At 48.7% G+C, this 17,269-nt stretch overlaps 1 protein-coding gene across 5 annotated transcripts in view; it reads left to right on the forward strand.

Moving 5' to 3' along the window:
• The window catches only part of PPFIA1 (PTPRF interacting protein alpha 1), a 55,614-nt gene extending 38,919 nt beyond the window's left edge, over nucleotides 1-16,695 (forward strand). The window contains exons 17-30 of one of the 5 annotated variants that reach the window (XM_069740586.1): nucleotides 403-554; nucleotides 1,007-1,179; nucleotides 1,342-1,435; nucleotides 3,285-3,366; nucleotides 3,438-3,638; nucleotides 5,422-5,484; nucleotides 6,819-6,845; nucleotides 9,295-9,470; nucleotides 9,556-9,653; nucleotides 9,864-10,039; nucleotides 10,131-10,199; nucleotides 11,743-11,908; nucleotides 12,722-12,792; nucleotides 13,997-16,695. In XM_069740586.1, coding sequence (XP_069596687.1) covers nucleotides 403-554; nucleotides 1,007-1,179; nucleotides 1,342-1,435; nucleotides 3,285-3,366; nucleotides 3,438-3,638; nucleotides 5,422-5,484; nucleotides 6,819-6,845; nucleotides 9,295-9,470; nucleotides 9,556-9,653; nucleotides 9,864-10,039; nucleotides 10,131-10,199; nucleotides 11,743-11,908; nucleotides 12,722-12,780 — 1,536 coding nt within the window. In that variant the 3' untranslated portion in view covers nucleotides 12,781-12,792; nucleotides 13,997-16,695. The remainder of the gene's footprint in view (nucleotides 1-402; nucleotides 555-1,006; nucleotides 1,180-1,341; nucleotides 1,436-3,284; nucleotides 3,367-3,437; nucleotides 3,639-5,421; nucleotides 5,485-6,818; nucleotides 6,846-9,294; nucleotides 9,471-9,555; nucleotides 9,654-9,863; nucleotides 10,040-10,130; nucleotides 10,200-11,742; nucleotides 11,909-12,721; nucleotides 12,793-13,996) is intronic. The other 4 variants (XM_069740590.1, XM_069740587.1, XM_069740588.1 and 1 more) reach the window with 4 other exon arrangements.
• Nucleotides 16,696-17,269: the final 574 nt, after the last annotated feature.

Below are 17,269 nucleotides of genomic sequence, written 5' to 3' on the forward strand. Positions count from 1 at the left end.
GGATCAGTAATGTAATGTGTGTACGCAGTGACTGCACTTATTACGCGGTAGTTGTGTGACGCTGCCCTGGTCGGTGTTGGTACTTTGCACTGTATTTGGGTGTCTTGGGTTTCTCTTATCTTTGCCGTTGCTTCCTTGTACTAACTCCTTTCTTTACACGTCTTTATTAGCCTAGCGATTTAAGGAAATATCGTAGAAAGGTAACACTGCGTTATTTCTCCCCTTACCTCGTGCTGTGCTTTTGCATGCTGTCACTACTGACTCGGACGTTCATTCCACTCTTTTCTTTTGTTTCCGTTTTTTGCTTCGTATATAATTTTATTATTTGCCGTCCACTTTTGTCTTCACATCTAAGATACAATGTCAGTACGTTACGTGGTGCTGAGCGCTCTCTGTGTCCAGCCTCCAGGTACTAGAGACGATCCCCGCGATGACAAAACAACAATACGGTGCGAGACCTCCCCTCCCGCTTCGCCCCGGTCCTTGCGGTTAAGTTCGGCTCTTAAAGGAGCGTTGCACACCATGAGCCATGAGGACATCCGAGACATCAGAAAGTACGTACTGGTCATGGAGGCATGCAGATGGCACAGGTCACGTGGGAAGCTTGTCAGTCATGCATCTTTCTAGGTCACAGTATGTGGCTGATCTGCAAAGCTAGCCTTGTATACAGTGCAGTGCAGGCATTTAAAGGGTTTGTCCACAATGAGGAAAACATGGCACGTTTGAAAACGCATGCCACTGCTGCCTACGGGTCATGTCTGGTATTGCAGCTGTGCTCCACTTCCTTCACTTGAGATGAGCTTTAATACCAGACACAATCTGGTCCTCTTTTTGGAAGAAGGCAGCCATGTTTTCTAATTCTAAGAGACTTTGAATTGAAGGATAGACTTGGGAAATGCCGAATAGGTGATAAATGTGTACATGGAGTGCATTGACTTGTATGGGAGCAATAGTGAGGCGTAGATTGTGGGGGTGACCCGCTGCCGTACTGAGCGCTCTCTTACAGCTCCACAGGCTCGCAGGACGGTCAGGTCAGCAATCCCAGCAGCAGTAACAGCAGCCAGGACTCCCTGAACAAAGCCCCAAAGAAGAAAGGAATCAAGTCCTCCATCGGGCGCCTCTTCGGCAAAAAAGAGAAGGGTCGTCCTGGTCAATTGGGCAAAGAGTCTCTGGGAGCAGGTGAGCGGCCACTTGGGTCACGTTCCGGGATGGTGAAGGGTGAGATGTAAATGTTTTCTGCCTGCTGGGTGCTGTAGTCCTAAGGGTAATCTGGATTTACCGCGTACCAGCACAGATCCCAAAACCCAGAATCTTAAAAAAATGACTAAATATCATTTCTAGGTGGAATTCCAGAATTTGAAAGCACTTCTCAAGAATCCCTCGGACTTGCAAAGCTCGGAGGACAAGTAGAGAAAAACCGAAAGCTCCAAAAGAAGTAAGAACTGATTTCATATCTGCAGATAAATAAAAAAAAAAATCCATCTTTTATTTAAGGGGTTAATCCATCCTTCCAAATTGGCTAATCAAGAGGACATGACACATGGACGTCATAAGCAGGATTAGCTGGATACATGTATATAGTCCAGCCTGTTTTATTTGCAGGAGACTTTTCAGTTTCTTGGACTGAATTGTACCAAATCCTCCATTTTTAAAGTGTTTTAAAAAGTTTCAGAACTTTTGAAAAGTTTTTTTTTTACATGAAGCTGCAAAGTTTTTTTTATTGTAGCTCTTTATTTACTACAAAGTGACCCGAGAAGCCAAATTCCATTTCTGTGCCCTCACGATGTGTATGTAATGGTTCGGGGCTCTGTTTGTGTTTCTGCATTCATGGTTTTTTTTTTTATTTATTTTTTTTTGTCTCCCCGTGTCTTGTGGTAGCGTAATATCATGGTGAGTATGAGCGATCACTGAGTGGCGGATGATCTTCTGTCTGGTCCCGTGTGCATGTCTCTGGCCGCTCAGAGGTCACTTTTTTCTCCTCTCTTCTCCTCTGGAGCCGGCCTCCATCTTTCCTATTTGTGCTGTGGGGTCGTTTCAGGATCTCTCCTGTGATAAATACTGTACAGGATTTGACGCCCTGTAATAACGTTAGTAATGTACTATGGTATTGTCATGTCAGATTCTGTTCACTTACTGTTAAAGGGATATTCTAGAGGATAATTTCTCAGTCGTTGGGGGGTCCCAGCGGTTGCACCGCCAGCACTAGAAGAGGTTATTCCCTATCCAATGTATAGGTGATGGCTTCGAAACTTGAGAATACCCCTTTAAGAGACTGATCTGTCAAGTTCTGACATACACTCGCGCAGTATGGTGCCAGCAATGTGATCGTCCACCTAGCGAGCTGAGCGCGCCGGTGGTCGCACATGCTCAGTCGCTCTGTTCAGACAGGTCTCTACATAGCTATCACAGGACCCCAGTGAGATCGGAGCAATGCAAAGAGATAAAATCCAACCTTACCGCAACGGCCATGTTTAAATCAGAATCCGCATAATCCAGAATCTTCCTTCCGTTACAGTGGGTTTCATCCAATGATGTTTCTATTGGTCTGCTGAGACCAGTAGTTCCACAAGTTATCACTGCGAACAGAACCGTCACAAGTCTCCCTTATAGAAGAAGCGGACGTAGAGCAGCGCTGACAGACAACTCGCTCTCGTTTGTTTTTTATTATACTCTGAGAATAAATCCGCTTTTAACTAATGTATTCTTCGGAGCTTCCCCCAAGAAGAAGCCAAGAGGCGAAACCCTGAGTCAGGTAGAATCTGGCGTGCCACGTGTCCGTGTACTTTTATGTGATATTTTGTACTCATTCATACTCCAATTGTACGTTAATTGTCCGTCAGCCGCTCCACGTCTGTTCATCAAGGAAAACGTGTGACTATCACGGGCGGTGATTGCTTATGGAACTACTAGTCTCAGCAGAACTGATAGCATCTTTATTGGATGAGGTGATAAAGGGAGGATCGTGGATGGGGTAAAGTGGTGTTTTATCTAGAAATCGCTTGGCGCAGAGGGTCTGAACTGCACGGCTGCGTAGCTTAGAATGTGATCTCTTTACCTTGATTGATTTTTGGATTTTTTTTTACCCTTGTGACCGCTGCAGACAATCACTGGGCTCTGGTTAGGTGACACTGAGATACATCGGTGATTGCCTACAGTGGTCATGTGTTGCAGGTAGATCGTCTGAGAGCAGAGCAGTGAAAAAACAAACCTGCCATACAGTTAATGCGCCAGTAACAGACATTAGTCTGCGTGTATGGAACTGAATGTGGACGTTGTCGTTGCAGGCACGAGCTGCTGGAGGAGGCGCGGCGGCAGGGGCTGCCATTTGCACAGTGGGACGGGCCGACCGTGGTCGTTTGGTTGGAGGTACAGATCTTTCTGCCAGATTTGACGTATAATTCTGTGTGAATATTAATGGCCGTGTCTTCTGTCCTCAGCTCTGGGTCGGGATGCCCGCCTGGTACGTGGCTGCGTGTCGAGCCAATGTGAAAAGCGGGGCCATAATGTCCGCCCTGTCCGACACCGAAATCCAGCGGGAGATCGGCATTAGTAACCCATTGCACAGGTTGAAGCTGCGACTCGCCATCCAAGAGATCATGTCCTTAACCAGCCCCTCCGCCCCGCCGACGTCTCGAACGGTAAGAACATTAGAAGGAGTGAATGTAGTAACTTTCCACGGGGGGATCCATTCACCCCCTACATAAGCGGGAAGGACCCCCGTGGCGTAGCATGATAGCAGGGGCTTTCGGGGTCTCTGTGCACTTTATCACCTGGATCCTCAATGTCTTTGTCCCCATAGCTATTTACACATTGTGCTACAGGGACAATCTATCCTTCTTGCAGGGAGCTAGTTTGCATACTTTCCCCAGGATGCATTGCCTTTTAAAGGGATATTCCCATCTCCAAGATTCTATCCCAATATGTTGTAGGTGTAATAATAATATTAGAAAAGGTCTCCAATTAGAAATGTAGTATAGTTCTTCTGATTCGCTATGTGGCTTACGTCATGTGCAGGGCATTGCAGTAAGCTTAGGTTTCCATGGTTACCACCACTAACAACTAGACAGCTGTCGCTATATGTGTGGTTGTAACCATGGAAACCTAAGCTTACTGCAATGCCCTGCACATGAGGTAAGCGACATAGTAATCAGAAGAACTATGCTACATTTCTAATTGGAGGTATTTGCTAATATTGTTATTATTGCACCTGCTGCATATTGGGGATAGGATGTTGGAGATGGGAATATCCCTTTAAGGCTTCCTACTATGTGGGGAGTACCGGTGCCTTTTTCAAGAACATTTTGCAGTTATACAAATTCACCTAAAGATTCTACTAACATGAACCGTATCCATTGATCACATATCGTCCCCTGTCTCACACACTATATGGGAGGGAAGACCACACTTCTGTAAAGTTTAGCCCCCATGTCCTACTGATGTGATGATGTCTGGCATTAGAATAAAGGGTCTTCTTTTTTACTAAAAATGGGGTAGGGCTGCAATGCCACCAATGGACAAGAGAGGCGCTGTTTTTTTCCCTTCATTTTTTACATGCCTGGTTCATATTCTTATTCTTTGTCCCCTCTAAGTATCGCCATTCTACTACTTCTTAATGCCAGCTTTCGTGTGGTATTTTGAGATTGTGGGGGGCGTCTTGCCAGAGACTGGGATCATGTTCCAGCCATTTTTCTGTGTAGACCTTTGTCTGATCAAACCTTAAAGGGACAGTGCCAAGGTTTAATGGTAGGAATAGGGGCACCCATGATCCCAAAAATGGGCCCTGCGGGGAACCCATGAGAACTGAGCAGCGGTCCTGCACTCACGCACCTCTGCTCCTTTCACAGTCTGTAGGACCCCCGGAGAACGTGTAGAGTACAGCGCCCACCTATCTCCGGCAGTCCCATAGTCTATGTATGGAGCAGAGCGGCGCTTTCTCCGGGCAGAGCCCCGTTCTCAGGATGGGTCATGCCTCCGTCATCAGTATTCCTTATCCTATGGATAGGTGATCGCTTACAATCTCCGCACATTCCCTTTAACATTTCCCTCCAGTTCTATAGGAGAATGCTCATGTTGCAGCAGTCGGCAGAGTCATCGTCTTTCTAATGCACTTGCATAGCGAACTCTGCTTTCATGTGGCAGCACGGACCGGCCGTGGACGGCGCTGGCGGCTGCCCTGGGATGGATAGATGAGCGGCCTGCACACAGTCCGTGCTGCGACTTAGAAGCAAACTCAGCTCTGCCGGTACATAGACGGCGGCGCGCGCTCGCTCCTGCACCGTCGCATTTCCCCCGTATAGTCGGAGGTTCACGCCTGTTCCTCCTAAGACTTCAGCGTTTGCTTTTCTCCTGCTCCACCACGTACCTGTTGCTTACACCTTCCCTCTCTTACTGCTTCCCTCTCACTGGATGTGCTTGTGTTAGTCCACGGGAAATGTCTGGGTAACACACGAAGAGATGGAAACTCTCACAGCCTCTCCACAAACGGTTAGTCTCCGGCACCGCCGCCGCCTGTCTGTAGCATCTTGTCCCCCGCCCGGAGGCCGGTAACGACCTTCTCTGTGTAGTATTACAATGAATGGATTTTAGCAGCTCACTTGTTCTCCTTTTTAGTTTTCCTTATTTGTAGGTTTGGGTTTTTCTTCATTTATCCCTAGAACTGCCTGGCGGAGTTAAACCATTCTCATCTCCAAGATCTTATCCCGATATGTAGCAGGTGTAATAATGTTAGTATATACCTCCAATTAAAAATCTAGTATAGTTCTCCTGATTAGCTATGTCACTGGGCATTGCAGTAGCGCCATGGTTTTGACCACTAAACAACTAACTTGTCACTATATGAGTGGCCGTAACCATGGATACCGAAGCTACTGAAATGCTCTAAGTGACATAGTGATCAGAAGAACTATACTACATTTCTAATTTGGAGGTATTTTCTAATATTATTATTATTACACCTACTACATACTGGGACAGTATCTTGGAGACGAGAATGTCCCTTTAAGTAACTATAATTTTTATGTTTATTTTTTTAAAAAAATCAGTAGTACAAGTGAAAATAACAAAGATAATAGAGAAATTCACTTCTTTCTCCTCCTGGACTGATAGTTCTCAAAATTCTCAATTCAAAGACACAATGTATCAATAGATTTTCCCATTACTGAGATAAGAGATGGCAGTTGGTCCTCATGAAGTTCTATAAAGAAGTGTAAGTTTCGAGATCCTGCAGCAGAATCTCTAGCTCCTCCCCCTTCCATAGAAGTTTGCAAGCACCAACTGTCCTCTCCTATCTTAGTAATGGGAAAATGAAAATCTGTCTTCACTCGATACTGACGATTTTACTTGTGAATTGAGAACGTTCAGTTCAGGAGGAAAAAGAAGATTTCTCTATTACACAATTGCTGATCTTCACGTGCTCTATTGATGTATGAAATGAAAATGGTTACTGCTCTCGAAGGGGTCTACACTCTGCCCAGCACTGAAAGGGTTATTTTGGGAGATTAATAGAAACCAGAGAACCTCTAGGTGATCTTGGGGCTCCTGTTGCTTCAGCCACGTGACACTTCTGGGTGCTGTGGAGTCCCCCATCTATGTAGGAATGTGGTGCAGGTGTTTGTAATGGGAATGTACAGTGATAAATCCACCAGTATAATGCGGGTTAGTGGGCCGCGAGCCCCCCGAGCATCAGAGGTTCCTGACTGGTTCTATGTTTTTCCCAATTGCATGTGCATCCCGTGTGCTGCATGGAGTGACCGGTAATCCCATCCATCCGGCTGACTAACTCTCTGTATTCTTTTGCTTTCCTAACCACGTAACCCCAGGACGATGAGGAGGGGAGCTGGGCTCAGGTTTGAGCTTTTTCACTAATATATGCCTTTTATTTCGCTCTTTGCTAATCAGTGTTTAGTCTCAGATTAGTCGTCGCTTCTTTTACATTTGTTCTGATTTTGTATTGTGATCTGATATAAGACGAACCTGCAGGATAAAATCCCCAGGAGCCCGCCACACGAGGCCGATGTCAAAGGGATTATCCAACACCTTTCCCTTCTGCATCCAATGCGTCCGTCGGTGCTAGTCAGGTTTTGTGCATGATCCACGGCTGCGGCGCTCCCCTGTGCCTCCTCGCCGGCTCCGGCACTCCCCTGTCCCCCCTCTGTGGCTGCGGCGCTCCCCTGTGCCTCCTCAGCTGCTGCGGTGCTCCCCTGTCCTTCCCCCTCGGCGGCTGGGGCGCTCCCCTGTCCCCCCTCGGCGGCTGGGGCGCTCCCCTGTCCCCCCTCGGCGGCTGGGGCGCTCCCCTGTCCCCCCTCGGCGGCTGGGGCGCTCCCCTGTCCCCCCTCGGCGGCTGGGGCGTTCCCCTGTCCCCCCTCGGCGGCTGGGGCGCTCCCCTGTCCCCCCTCGGCGGCTGGGGCGCTCCCCTGTCCCCCCTCGGCGGCTGGGGCGCTCCCCTGTCCCCCCTCGGCGGCTGGGGCGCTCCCCTGTCCCCCCTCGGCGGCTGGGGCGCTCCCCTGTCCCCCCTCGGCGGCCGGGGCGCTCCCCTGTCCCCCCTCGGCGGCCGGGGCGCTCCCCTGTCCCCCCTCGGCGGCCGGGGCGCTCCCCTGTCCCCCCTCGGCGGCCGGGGCGCTCCCCTGTCCCCCCTCGGCGGCCGGGGCGCTCCCCTGTCCCCCCTCGGCGGCCGGGGCGCTCCCCTGTCCCCCCTCGGCGGCCGGGGCGCTCCCCTGTCCCCCCTCGGCGGCCGGGGCGCTCCCCTGTCCCCCCTCGGCGGCCGGGGCGCTCCCCTGTCCCCCCTCGGCGGCCGGGGCGCTCCCCTGTCCCCCCTCGGCGGCCGGGGCGCTCCCCTGTCCCCCCTCGGCGGCCGGGGCGCTCCCCTGTCCCCCCTCGGCGGCCGGGGCGCTCCCCTGTCCCCCCTCGGCGGCCGGGGCGCTCCCCTGTCCCCCCTCGGCGGCCGCGGCGCTCCCCTGCCCTTCCCCCCTCGGTGGCTGCTATTCTTCCCTGTGCTTCCTCGGCTGCTGCGGCGCGACCGTCGTCTCCCCCCCTCCCCTGCGGCGCTCCCCTGTGCCTCCTCAACAGCTGTTGCGCTCCCCTGCCCTTCCCCCCTCGGCGGCTGCTATTTTTCCCTGTGCTTCCTCGGCTGCTGCGGTGCGACCGTCGTCTCCCCCCCTCCCCTGTGGTGCTCCCCTGTGCCTCCTCGCTGGCTGCGGCGGTCCCCTGTGCCTCCTCGGTGGCTGCGGCGCTCCCCTGTGCCTCCTCTGTGGCTGCGGCGCTCCCCTGTGCCTCCTCGGTGGCTGCGGTGCTCCCCTGTGCCTCCTCGGTGGCTACGGCGGTCCCCTGTGCCTCCTCGGTGGCTGCGGCGCTCCCCTGTCCTTACCCCCTCGGCGGCTGCCACTCCCCTGCCCTGCCAAAGAGATGAGGCCGGATATCCCTTTTATCCCTTTATTTTAGAACTCTGTTTTGCACCTTTCCTCTGTTATTCCTCCCGGAATTGGCACTCGGTGATTAATCCGTTGAGTGTTTCGGATCTCCCGATGACGAGGGGAATGGTAATATCCATACAATGTCAGGAATGAAGTAACGCAGAGTTCTAAGAATCGATGGCTGATGAGTTTTTTAGAGGAAAGTATTTTCCTAATATGTTCGGTGAAGTCTCTGCAGTGATTCTCTGCCTGCGTACAAGCGGTTTTATGCGGATTACCCCTTTTAATGTCTTCCATATAAAATATAAATATGCACATAAAAACCACCAGGGATACAATAAGAACGAGGGGCATATATCCGCACCTTTAGGCTTGGGCTCCATGGCGCTCATGTCATTAAAGGGGTATTGTTAGATCATGGGATCACTGGTCATTTTTACAGACTTGAATACCCCTTTACTGCGACTCGTGGGGGCCGTATTTCCACTGTCAAACCATTCCGGCCTTTTTTGCAATTTTTAAATGGTCGACTACGACTTTTTTGACGCTGCTCGCTGGTCATGCCAATGTAATGATTGTGCAGTGTATCGCAGGTGACGTCATGTCGGTTCGAGCTCCGGCTTTTGTGTAATCGCACAATGATTTTTCACTGCCATGATTAATGATCACATATTCCAATTAGTTCACTGACTTTGGCCGGTTTCAGGCGAGCGCATTGCTGGCACAGGACAGCTGGGCCTTAGGATCCGAACCTCATGGCAAACAATAAAGCCGTCAGGTCGAGTCCTTACACCCGCGATTCGGCTAAGACTTGTACCCGTAATACGCTGGTCAGACGCCGGCTCAAGGAAAGCGCTCCGGAGCTAACGCCTCCCTGTCCCCCCAGACCTTGGCGTACGGGGACATGAACCACGAGTGGATCGGGAACGAGTGGCTGCCCAGTCTCGGGTTGCCCCAGTATCGCAGTTATTTCATGGAGTGCCTTGTTGACGCCAGGATGCTGGACCATCTAACCAAGAAGGATCTTCGCGGGCAATTAAAAATGGTGGACAGTTTCCACAGGTAAGATATGACATCATCATGCAAAAAAAAAAGGAAAAAAAAAAAAAGGAACAAAAACACCTAAATTCTCCCTTTCTACATATAGGAACAGTTTCCAGTGCGGCATCATGAGCTTACGGAGGCTGAACTACGACAGGAAAGAGCTGGAGAAGCGACGGGAGGAAAGTCAGAATGAAAGTACAGGTAGGATTGGTGTGCCGTCGGGGGTGGTGGTGTCCCGTCGGGGGCAGAGTGGGGTGTCCCATATGCAGTACTGCACCGAGGTCCTGTCTCATAGACCCCCATGTGCAGTACAGTGATTTTTGCTTTGTTGTTTCTTTAGTAATGGTCCACAGAGCTGTGCATGGAAATCCGTTTACTATATAAATGGATGATGTGTAGTTTCTCTTGCAGACGTCCTGGTTTGGAGCAATGAACGGGTCATAAACTGGGTTTTATCCATCGGGCTTAAAGAATATGCAAACAATCTCCTAGAGAGCGGCGTTCACGGTGCCCTGATTGCCTTAGACGAGACGTTCGACCACAACACGTTGGCTCTGCTGCTACAGATTCCCACTCAGAACACACAGGTGAGATGGATTTCACAGCGACTCTCCACACCCGTAGGGGGCGCTAGTGACTTACGGGCCGGTGACCGCAGTTTTCTTTCTCTTATTTCAGGCACGTTCAGTGTTGGAGCGGGAATTCAACAACCTTCTCATAAGAGGAACAGAAAGAAGATTCGATGATGTATGCTTTAGCGCATGTGTATTATTGTATGGGGGGTACAAAAACTGGACACGCTTGACATATAGATATATATAGATATATATAGATATATATAGATATATATATAGTGGTGAAACACTACCTGAGTGGGTTGGGGAACACTTGCTTGGCACCGGATTCAAGCACTCAGGCACGGTTTCTCCACGTAAACAGTCTTATTCGGTTTATTAGAAATCATAAACGATAACACAAACAGTTCTTACATAGATCAACGGAACACTAAACCACCGACAGTCTGTTCCAATGGCAGATCCGCGTCTGCCCGTATCCCCTTGTTATCTGGAGTTACCTTACAGGAGCTCCGGCTCCACACACTGACTCCCGTCAATGCTGGTTCCCAGGGGAAAGCCCACTGGGATCACCGTCCTTGTGACCAGGGCACCTCGGATAGTCCAGACCCACAGTAGGAACTGTAGCTTCCCCAACACAGAAGCAGTCACAGTCTCTGTAGATACAGCCTCTCCATGCGCTTCCAGGAAGTCCAGTCACAGGCACTTCCAATACACAGGCCATCAGTCCATGGTCTCACCAGATGCTTGCAGGACTCCAGTCCATCCCAGGACAATCCAACATCCTGTGCATTCAGGTCCACGGCCTCTCTAGGTGCTTCCAGGACATCTCTACTCACAGGAGACTCCAACACCGACCGTCCAGATCCACAATCTCTCAGGTGCTTCCAGGAAGACTCCACTCACAGGACCTTCCAACGCCGACCGTCCAGGACCTTGCACATGGACCAAACAGATCCATACGCTCTGACCATGTGACCAGACCTAGTCACATTATATGGTTGTAACCACTCCCCTAGATGGGCGTGAGTATGGTTAGCCAGTCCCGCCCAGCTCACCAGCTAACCCAATAAGCCCGCCCTTATAAGTGAACACAACAAACTTTTGTGGAACTATAAGTCCCAGCATAACCATATCATTTCGGGCTTACAGCGCAGAGCACCTATGTGACACATACCGGCCATTTACAATCCTGCCGGACTTTGTCTCATCACCATAATTATTCCTCCAAGCGCATCCTGAAGCACACACACAGCGCCCCCTGGCTGTAACATGGGTTACCACACCACAATATATACATACACACACTCTTACTTTTCCTTTTGATTTAATTTTTTTTTTACAGCTTGTATAAACCAGTTTTAATAACTATACAGATTTGAAAAATCAGAAGCTAAAATATGAAAGGCGGAATTTCATTTTTTTTTCAATACTTCATCCTTTGGGAGTTGCTTTTTACCTTGTTTAGTACATTATGATAAGATATCGGCGCCATTCAAAACTACAATACGTCCAACAAAAAAAAGCACAAGCCATCATATAGATATGAAGACAGAAAATTAAAAACAAAGTTATTGTTAAAACAAAACAAACTTACAATGTGCCCCAGCAGGAAGAGAGTAAATGAGGAGAGAAACTGTGGGGCATCGATCTTTAATTTTCCAATTCGGCATGGCCGTCCATTGTCCACTGACGCCAACTTTCCACTTTTACAGGACGACGATAAAAGCTTTAGACGGGCCCCGTCGTGGCGAAAGAAATTCCGACCAAAGGATGTGCGAGGACTCGGCGCCGGCTCTGCAGAGACACTACCCGCCAACTTCAGAGTCAACTCCTCAATGTCTTCACCTTCTATGCAGCCAAAGAAAATGCAGATGGACGGTAGGACCGCGTGTTTATTAACCCTTTTGTGATTGCCGAGCATGGTCGGACATGTGTGGTTGGTTGGTGCATGGTTACTATAACCCCTTACCGTGTTCCTGTTTTTCTTAACCGACTCCCGTGTTTGCTTAACCTTAACACTAGGGATTAGGTAGGTGGCCGGCGATTCTGTAGGGTCAGGATGGCACAAATCGGTGCTCCCAGCTTCTCGGTCCATAGGCTTCTTAGAGCAAGGCAATGAAAGTCTGTTCTCGGTCAGTGGCTCCCCTGTTTTTTCAGCACTACAACTCACAGCATGCAGCAACAGATGAGTTGAAGTTTTCCTAATCTAGAGAATGATCATCTGTTGTCAGATGTCGAAATGACTTGTGATTGCACCTAGAGCATCATTAGTTCCAGATTTGCCCTATGACGACCTACGTCCTTTATAAAGGACCAGCCTCAATAATTTGGAACAGAGCGCCCCGATTCATCGTCTGCAGCACTCAGGCAGCCATTTTTACGAGCCGCCGAACATGTGGCAGAAAGATGCTAAAGGGTAAATGCCTGGCCACATCTTTCCTGTACAAAATCTGCTTTTTCCCCCAATAGCCGGACCTTCTAATCAACCAGTTGCCCCCATAGCTAGGAAATGTCTGGTCTGAGCCAACCATCATTAGGTGAGGCCTTCATGTGATCATTATAGTAAGTGATCAGCGCTCCCCTTTATTTTGGGGGGTCTGCGTCAGGTTGAATGTTTCTCACATGTTTAACGTTACACTAACTGCATGTCGTGTTTTTTTTTTTTTGCACGTCTCTTATGGTTATTAATAGGCAATGTGTCTGGAATACAAAGACTGGATTCAGCCACAATTAGGACATACTCCTGCTAACGGTGTCTGTCGGTAAGTGCCCTCCACATTGGGGTCTCCCTGTGAACCTCCTTGGCTGCCGCCGCTCACAACCCCTATTACATTATCACGTTCTTGGTCTGTCTGAGACATTTTGCAGGAAATTCTATATGGTAACCCATTAGTTATGTGTCGTGGGATCCCTTGAAATTCTCACGTCGGAGGGTAAACCGAGGATGGACAAGTTGGATTTCAACCCATCCAATCTGTAGGGTTCTTTTGGGATAAGTCGAGCAACATTTGCTTTTGTCCCTCAGTGCTGGTCATGCATATGGGCTGTCGGTAATCTCCTATAAGGCGTCTTGTTGGAGCGTCCTGCTTCGGGATCCTTATCTATGAGCCTGAACTAAAAGCTTTCAAGACTATCGGCATCTTACACCACCGCAGGGGAAATACAAAGGGTTCGTCTCCCATGATAAAATCATATACGAGGCAGCGCATGTTGGTGCACTGATCGCTGTTTTCCCGCTTACTTAAAGGGTTAAATGATAAATTATATCTATATCGGTCTTGGACCTTAAAGGGAATGTGTTTATCAGAAGACGAACTGTAGTTTAAACCGAGGTTTTCTTTAAAGTGTGTGTGTATGTATGTATGTAGGTATGTATATACTAGATGGTGGCCCGATTCTAACGCATCGGGTATTCTAGAATATGCATGTCCACGTAGTATATTGCCCGTCCACGTAGTATATTGCCCAGCCACATAGTATATTGCCCGTCCACGTAGTATATTGCCCAGCCACGTAGTATATTGCCCAGCCACGTAGTATATTGCCCAGCCACGTAGTATATTGCCCAGCCACGTAGTATATTGCCCAGCCACGTAGTATATTGCCCAGCCATGTGTATATATACACATGTGTACAGGTTGTCCAACAATAACACATTCCCTTTAAGGACCAAGCATCACTGGACCGATTATAGATACATATTTTTTTTTAGGCAAACCCTTTAATAATCTAGTAGTAGAGGAGGCAGATAAATGCATTAGGATCTGACAATACACGAGGTTTGTTTGTGGTCTGTTACCGTGGAGACGCAGACAGAAAGTTAGATATTTTGTGTTCAGGTTAATTTGCACAGTTGTTTTAGTGGATTAGAAGAAGAAAAAGTGGTTTCAAAAGTATTGACGCTCTTCACTAATTAGTGCCTTTTTGCACAGCTGTCTAATCTCCTTTTTCCTCTCTCCTCTGCAGTTTACCCTCATTACTTCTACAGATGAATATGCAACATCTGAATCCATCTCGATTCCACATTTCCAGACCTGGTTGACTTCTCCGTACAAATCAAGCTGTTCAGACACTTTTGAGATATTTTAATACAGAGTTTTTAAATTAGCAAGTAAAAATTATAGATAGGAGAAATATTTTAGAATTTTAACCGTCGTTTTTGTCATTTTTTTTGGTTCATAGTTCACTTTCCACATCTCCTCGTTCATCCCATCTGTCCGCCGTTATCCCACCTCCTCCTTACTGAATGTACTGTAACTCCGCGAGTCCTCGCTAATCACCGGAGGGGACTCTGTAAATGATTCTAGTATTGTAATTTATGGGTCTATTTCATAATGAGACAACACAAAGGTTTGGTTTTTTTTTTTATTTTGTGTAAAAAAAAATTTTTTTATTGTATTTGTACAGTCATCCAGAAAATCTGTTGATCTGGTACAAGATTGTGAAGTGTCCCCAGCCTTCTCAATCCCTAGAATGATTTACCCAGTCTGCATCAGTTCATTTTTCTCCTGGTTGTACTTAATAGGGGGGGAGTGCGTACTTTTTTTATTTTTATGTTGGGTTAACGGTTTTAACGTTAAAAAAAAAAAAAAGTTTTGTCCTGTAATATCAGAAAAAGCCATAACTACATTGAAAGGTAGGATCATAAAAAGGGTTATGTTTTATTCTAATAACAGCGCCACTCTCGTCTAAAGTCTGTGCCTGGTACTACAGTTAAGCTGCATTTACACAGCCACGTTGCACCTGTCAAATGACTGCTAATCGGCTGCATGCAAGGAGATTATATTGGCCTGTTTACACTGGCCGACTGCACTTTCATGTGCGCAGAACGGTCATTAGTAACAAAGTTCTGTGCACAATAGGTTATCCTTGTTCTCGGCAGCACCGGTACTGTTAAAAGCGGACCATGCGCTGTCGAAAGCCCCGTGTCGCATCATGGGCTGCCGGGTTGGACTCTGCCTAGAATGGACCCCAGTGTTGGGCTGAGCCCCGTGTCGCATCATGGGCTGCCAGGTTGGACTCTGCCTAGGATGGACCCCGCTGTCGGGCTCGGCTTGGGCTGAGCCCCATGTTGCATCATGGGCTGCTGGGTTGGGCTCTGCTTAGGCTGAGCCCAGGTGTCGGGCTCAGCTTGGGCTGAGCCCCATGTCGCATCATGGCCTGCGGTGTTGGGTTGGGCTGAGTTTGGGCTGCTGAGTTGGACTCTGCCTAGGCTGAGCCCCGTGTCGCATCTTGGGCTGCGGTGTTGGGCTCTGTTTGGGCTGCCGGGTTGGACTCTGCCTAGGATGGACCCCGGTGTCGGGCTCGGCTTGGGCTGAGCCCCGTGTCGCATCATGGGCTGCCAGGTTGGACTCTGCCTAGGATGGACCCCGGTGTCGGGCTCGGCTTGGGCTGAGCCCCATATTGCATCATGGGCTGCTGGGTTGGGCTCTGCTTAGGCTGAGCCCAGGTGTCGGGCTCAGCTTGGGCTGAGCCCCATGTCGCATCATGGCCTGCGGTGTTGGGTTGGGCTGAGTTTGGGCTGCTGAGTTGGACTCTGCCTAGGCTGAGCCCCGTGTCGCATCTTGGGCTGCCGGGTTGGACTCTGCTTAGCCTGGGCCTCGGTGTTGAGCTCGGCTTGGGCTCAGCCCCGTGTTTGCATCATGGGCTACGGGGTTGTGCTCAACCAGGTACTGCCGGGTTGGACTCCGCCTAAGCTGAGCCACGTGTCGCATCATGGGCTGCGTGGTTGGGCTCAGCTTGGGCTGCCGGTTGGGCTCGGCTTGGGCTGGGCCCCGGTGTCGGACTCGGCCTGGGATGGGCCCTGGTGTCGGACTTGGCCTGGGATGGGCCCTGGTGTCGGGCTCGGCCTATGGACTCCGTGGCGCTGGTTTTAGTATAGAAGTGGACCTTTTGTCACATACCTTTTTGGAGATACCATGTTCCCTGGCCTTGTCCGCCCCAGCCTTAAGAACACTATATAATATAAGGCCGGGCTTTATATCAGTCCAGGGAGCCTGTAAGGACCAATTATATCTCTCCTGCCCAATATTGTAGGTTGTCACTTTACAGCCTGTTTTATACTGAAGGCCTTACTTATCTTTTTCATTGTCCTTTGTGTTTCTTCTTGGAGGAAACTATCGAGACACCGCTCTGGCTAGATGGCGATATTCGGTGGCACAAATCCCAGGATTACCTCCGGGGCGACCATCGCACCCTGCCTGGATTTCTTTGCCCCAGTTGCAGGGTCGTCCCCGATCTTGTTTCTTTCTGTGAAGCCCTGAAGTTGTGTCCGGGGTAATGTTGGGATTTGTGCTCCGATCCCGATTTCGCCCCCTAACCTCGGTCGTGATTCTGACGATTCTTTCCCGATTTCCTTGGTTCCAAGGAAAAAAAAAAATACAAAAATCCTTTGCCTACAAATCTGTTCTGTTTGATATTATGATGTATTATTTATTGTAGTTGACGTTCTATAAAGTCTTTTTTCCTTTTTTTCATGTATAAATTTGGATTCCTTGTTACATTTTTGTTTTCTAATCCTGTTTGTGTACTTTCTGATTATGTAACAATATATGTACAGTCTATGGACTTTTTTGGACTATTTTTATCACAGTATTATTTATTGCTTTCTTTCAATAAAATACTGAAGCATTTTCCACTGCCAATAAATATGTTGTGAAAAGTTATCACTTGTGTGTCATTGGGTATGTGGTAAATCCGGCTCAGAACCCGGAAGAGAGTGAGGGACATAACATACTCGGAAGCTGAAGACCTCGCTCAGGAAAAGCCTATGACTCGGCACCCAATAAAAAAACTTTATAATATACCTGATCAAGGAAATCTGCTTCTTTCTCCACTTATGAGCCCCTTTAACTCCCACCTTCCTTATCATTCACTTTTAAAAACTGCTAAAATCTGTGTTGGTGAGTCGACAATCCAACTTGTTTTTACCGAGGGATCAAATCACAGCTACCTGTAGAACAGGGGTGTCAAACTGCATTCCTCGAGGGCTGCAAACAGGTCATGTTTTCAGGATTTCCTTGTACTGCACAGGTGATAATTTAATCACCTACACAAATAATGAGTTGGTGATTTAAATTATCGCATGTGCAGTACAAGGAAATCCTGAAAACATGACCTGTTTGCAGCCCTCGAGGAATGAAGTTTGACACCCCTGATGTAGAAGGAGGAGAAAGTGACAGATACAAGTGCTGCTGCTTTTCTAGTGTTTCATCTCACCCTAGAGCTGGATTCATAGCT

The sequence above is a fragment of the Ranitomeya imitator genome, chromosome 9 (assembly GCF_032444005.1).
Source record: "Ranitomeya imitator isolate aRanImi1 chromosome 9, aRanImi1.pri, whole genome shotgun sequence".
Lineage (NCBI taxonomy): Eukaryota > Metazoa > Chordata > Amphibia > Anura > Dendrobatidae > Ranitomeya > Ranitomeya imitator.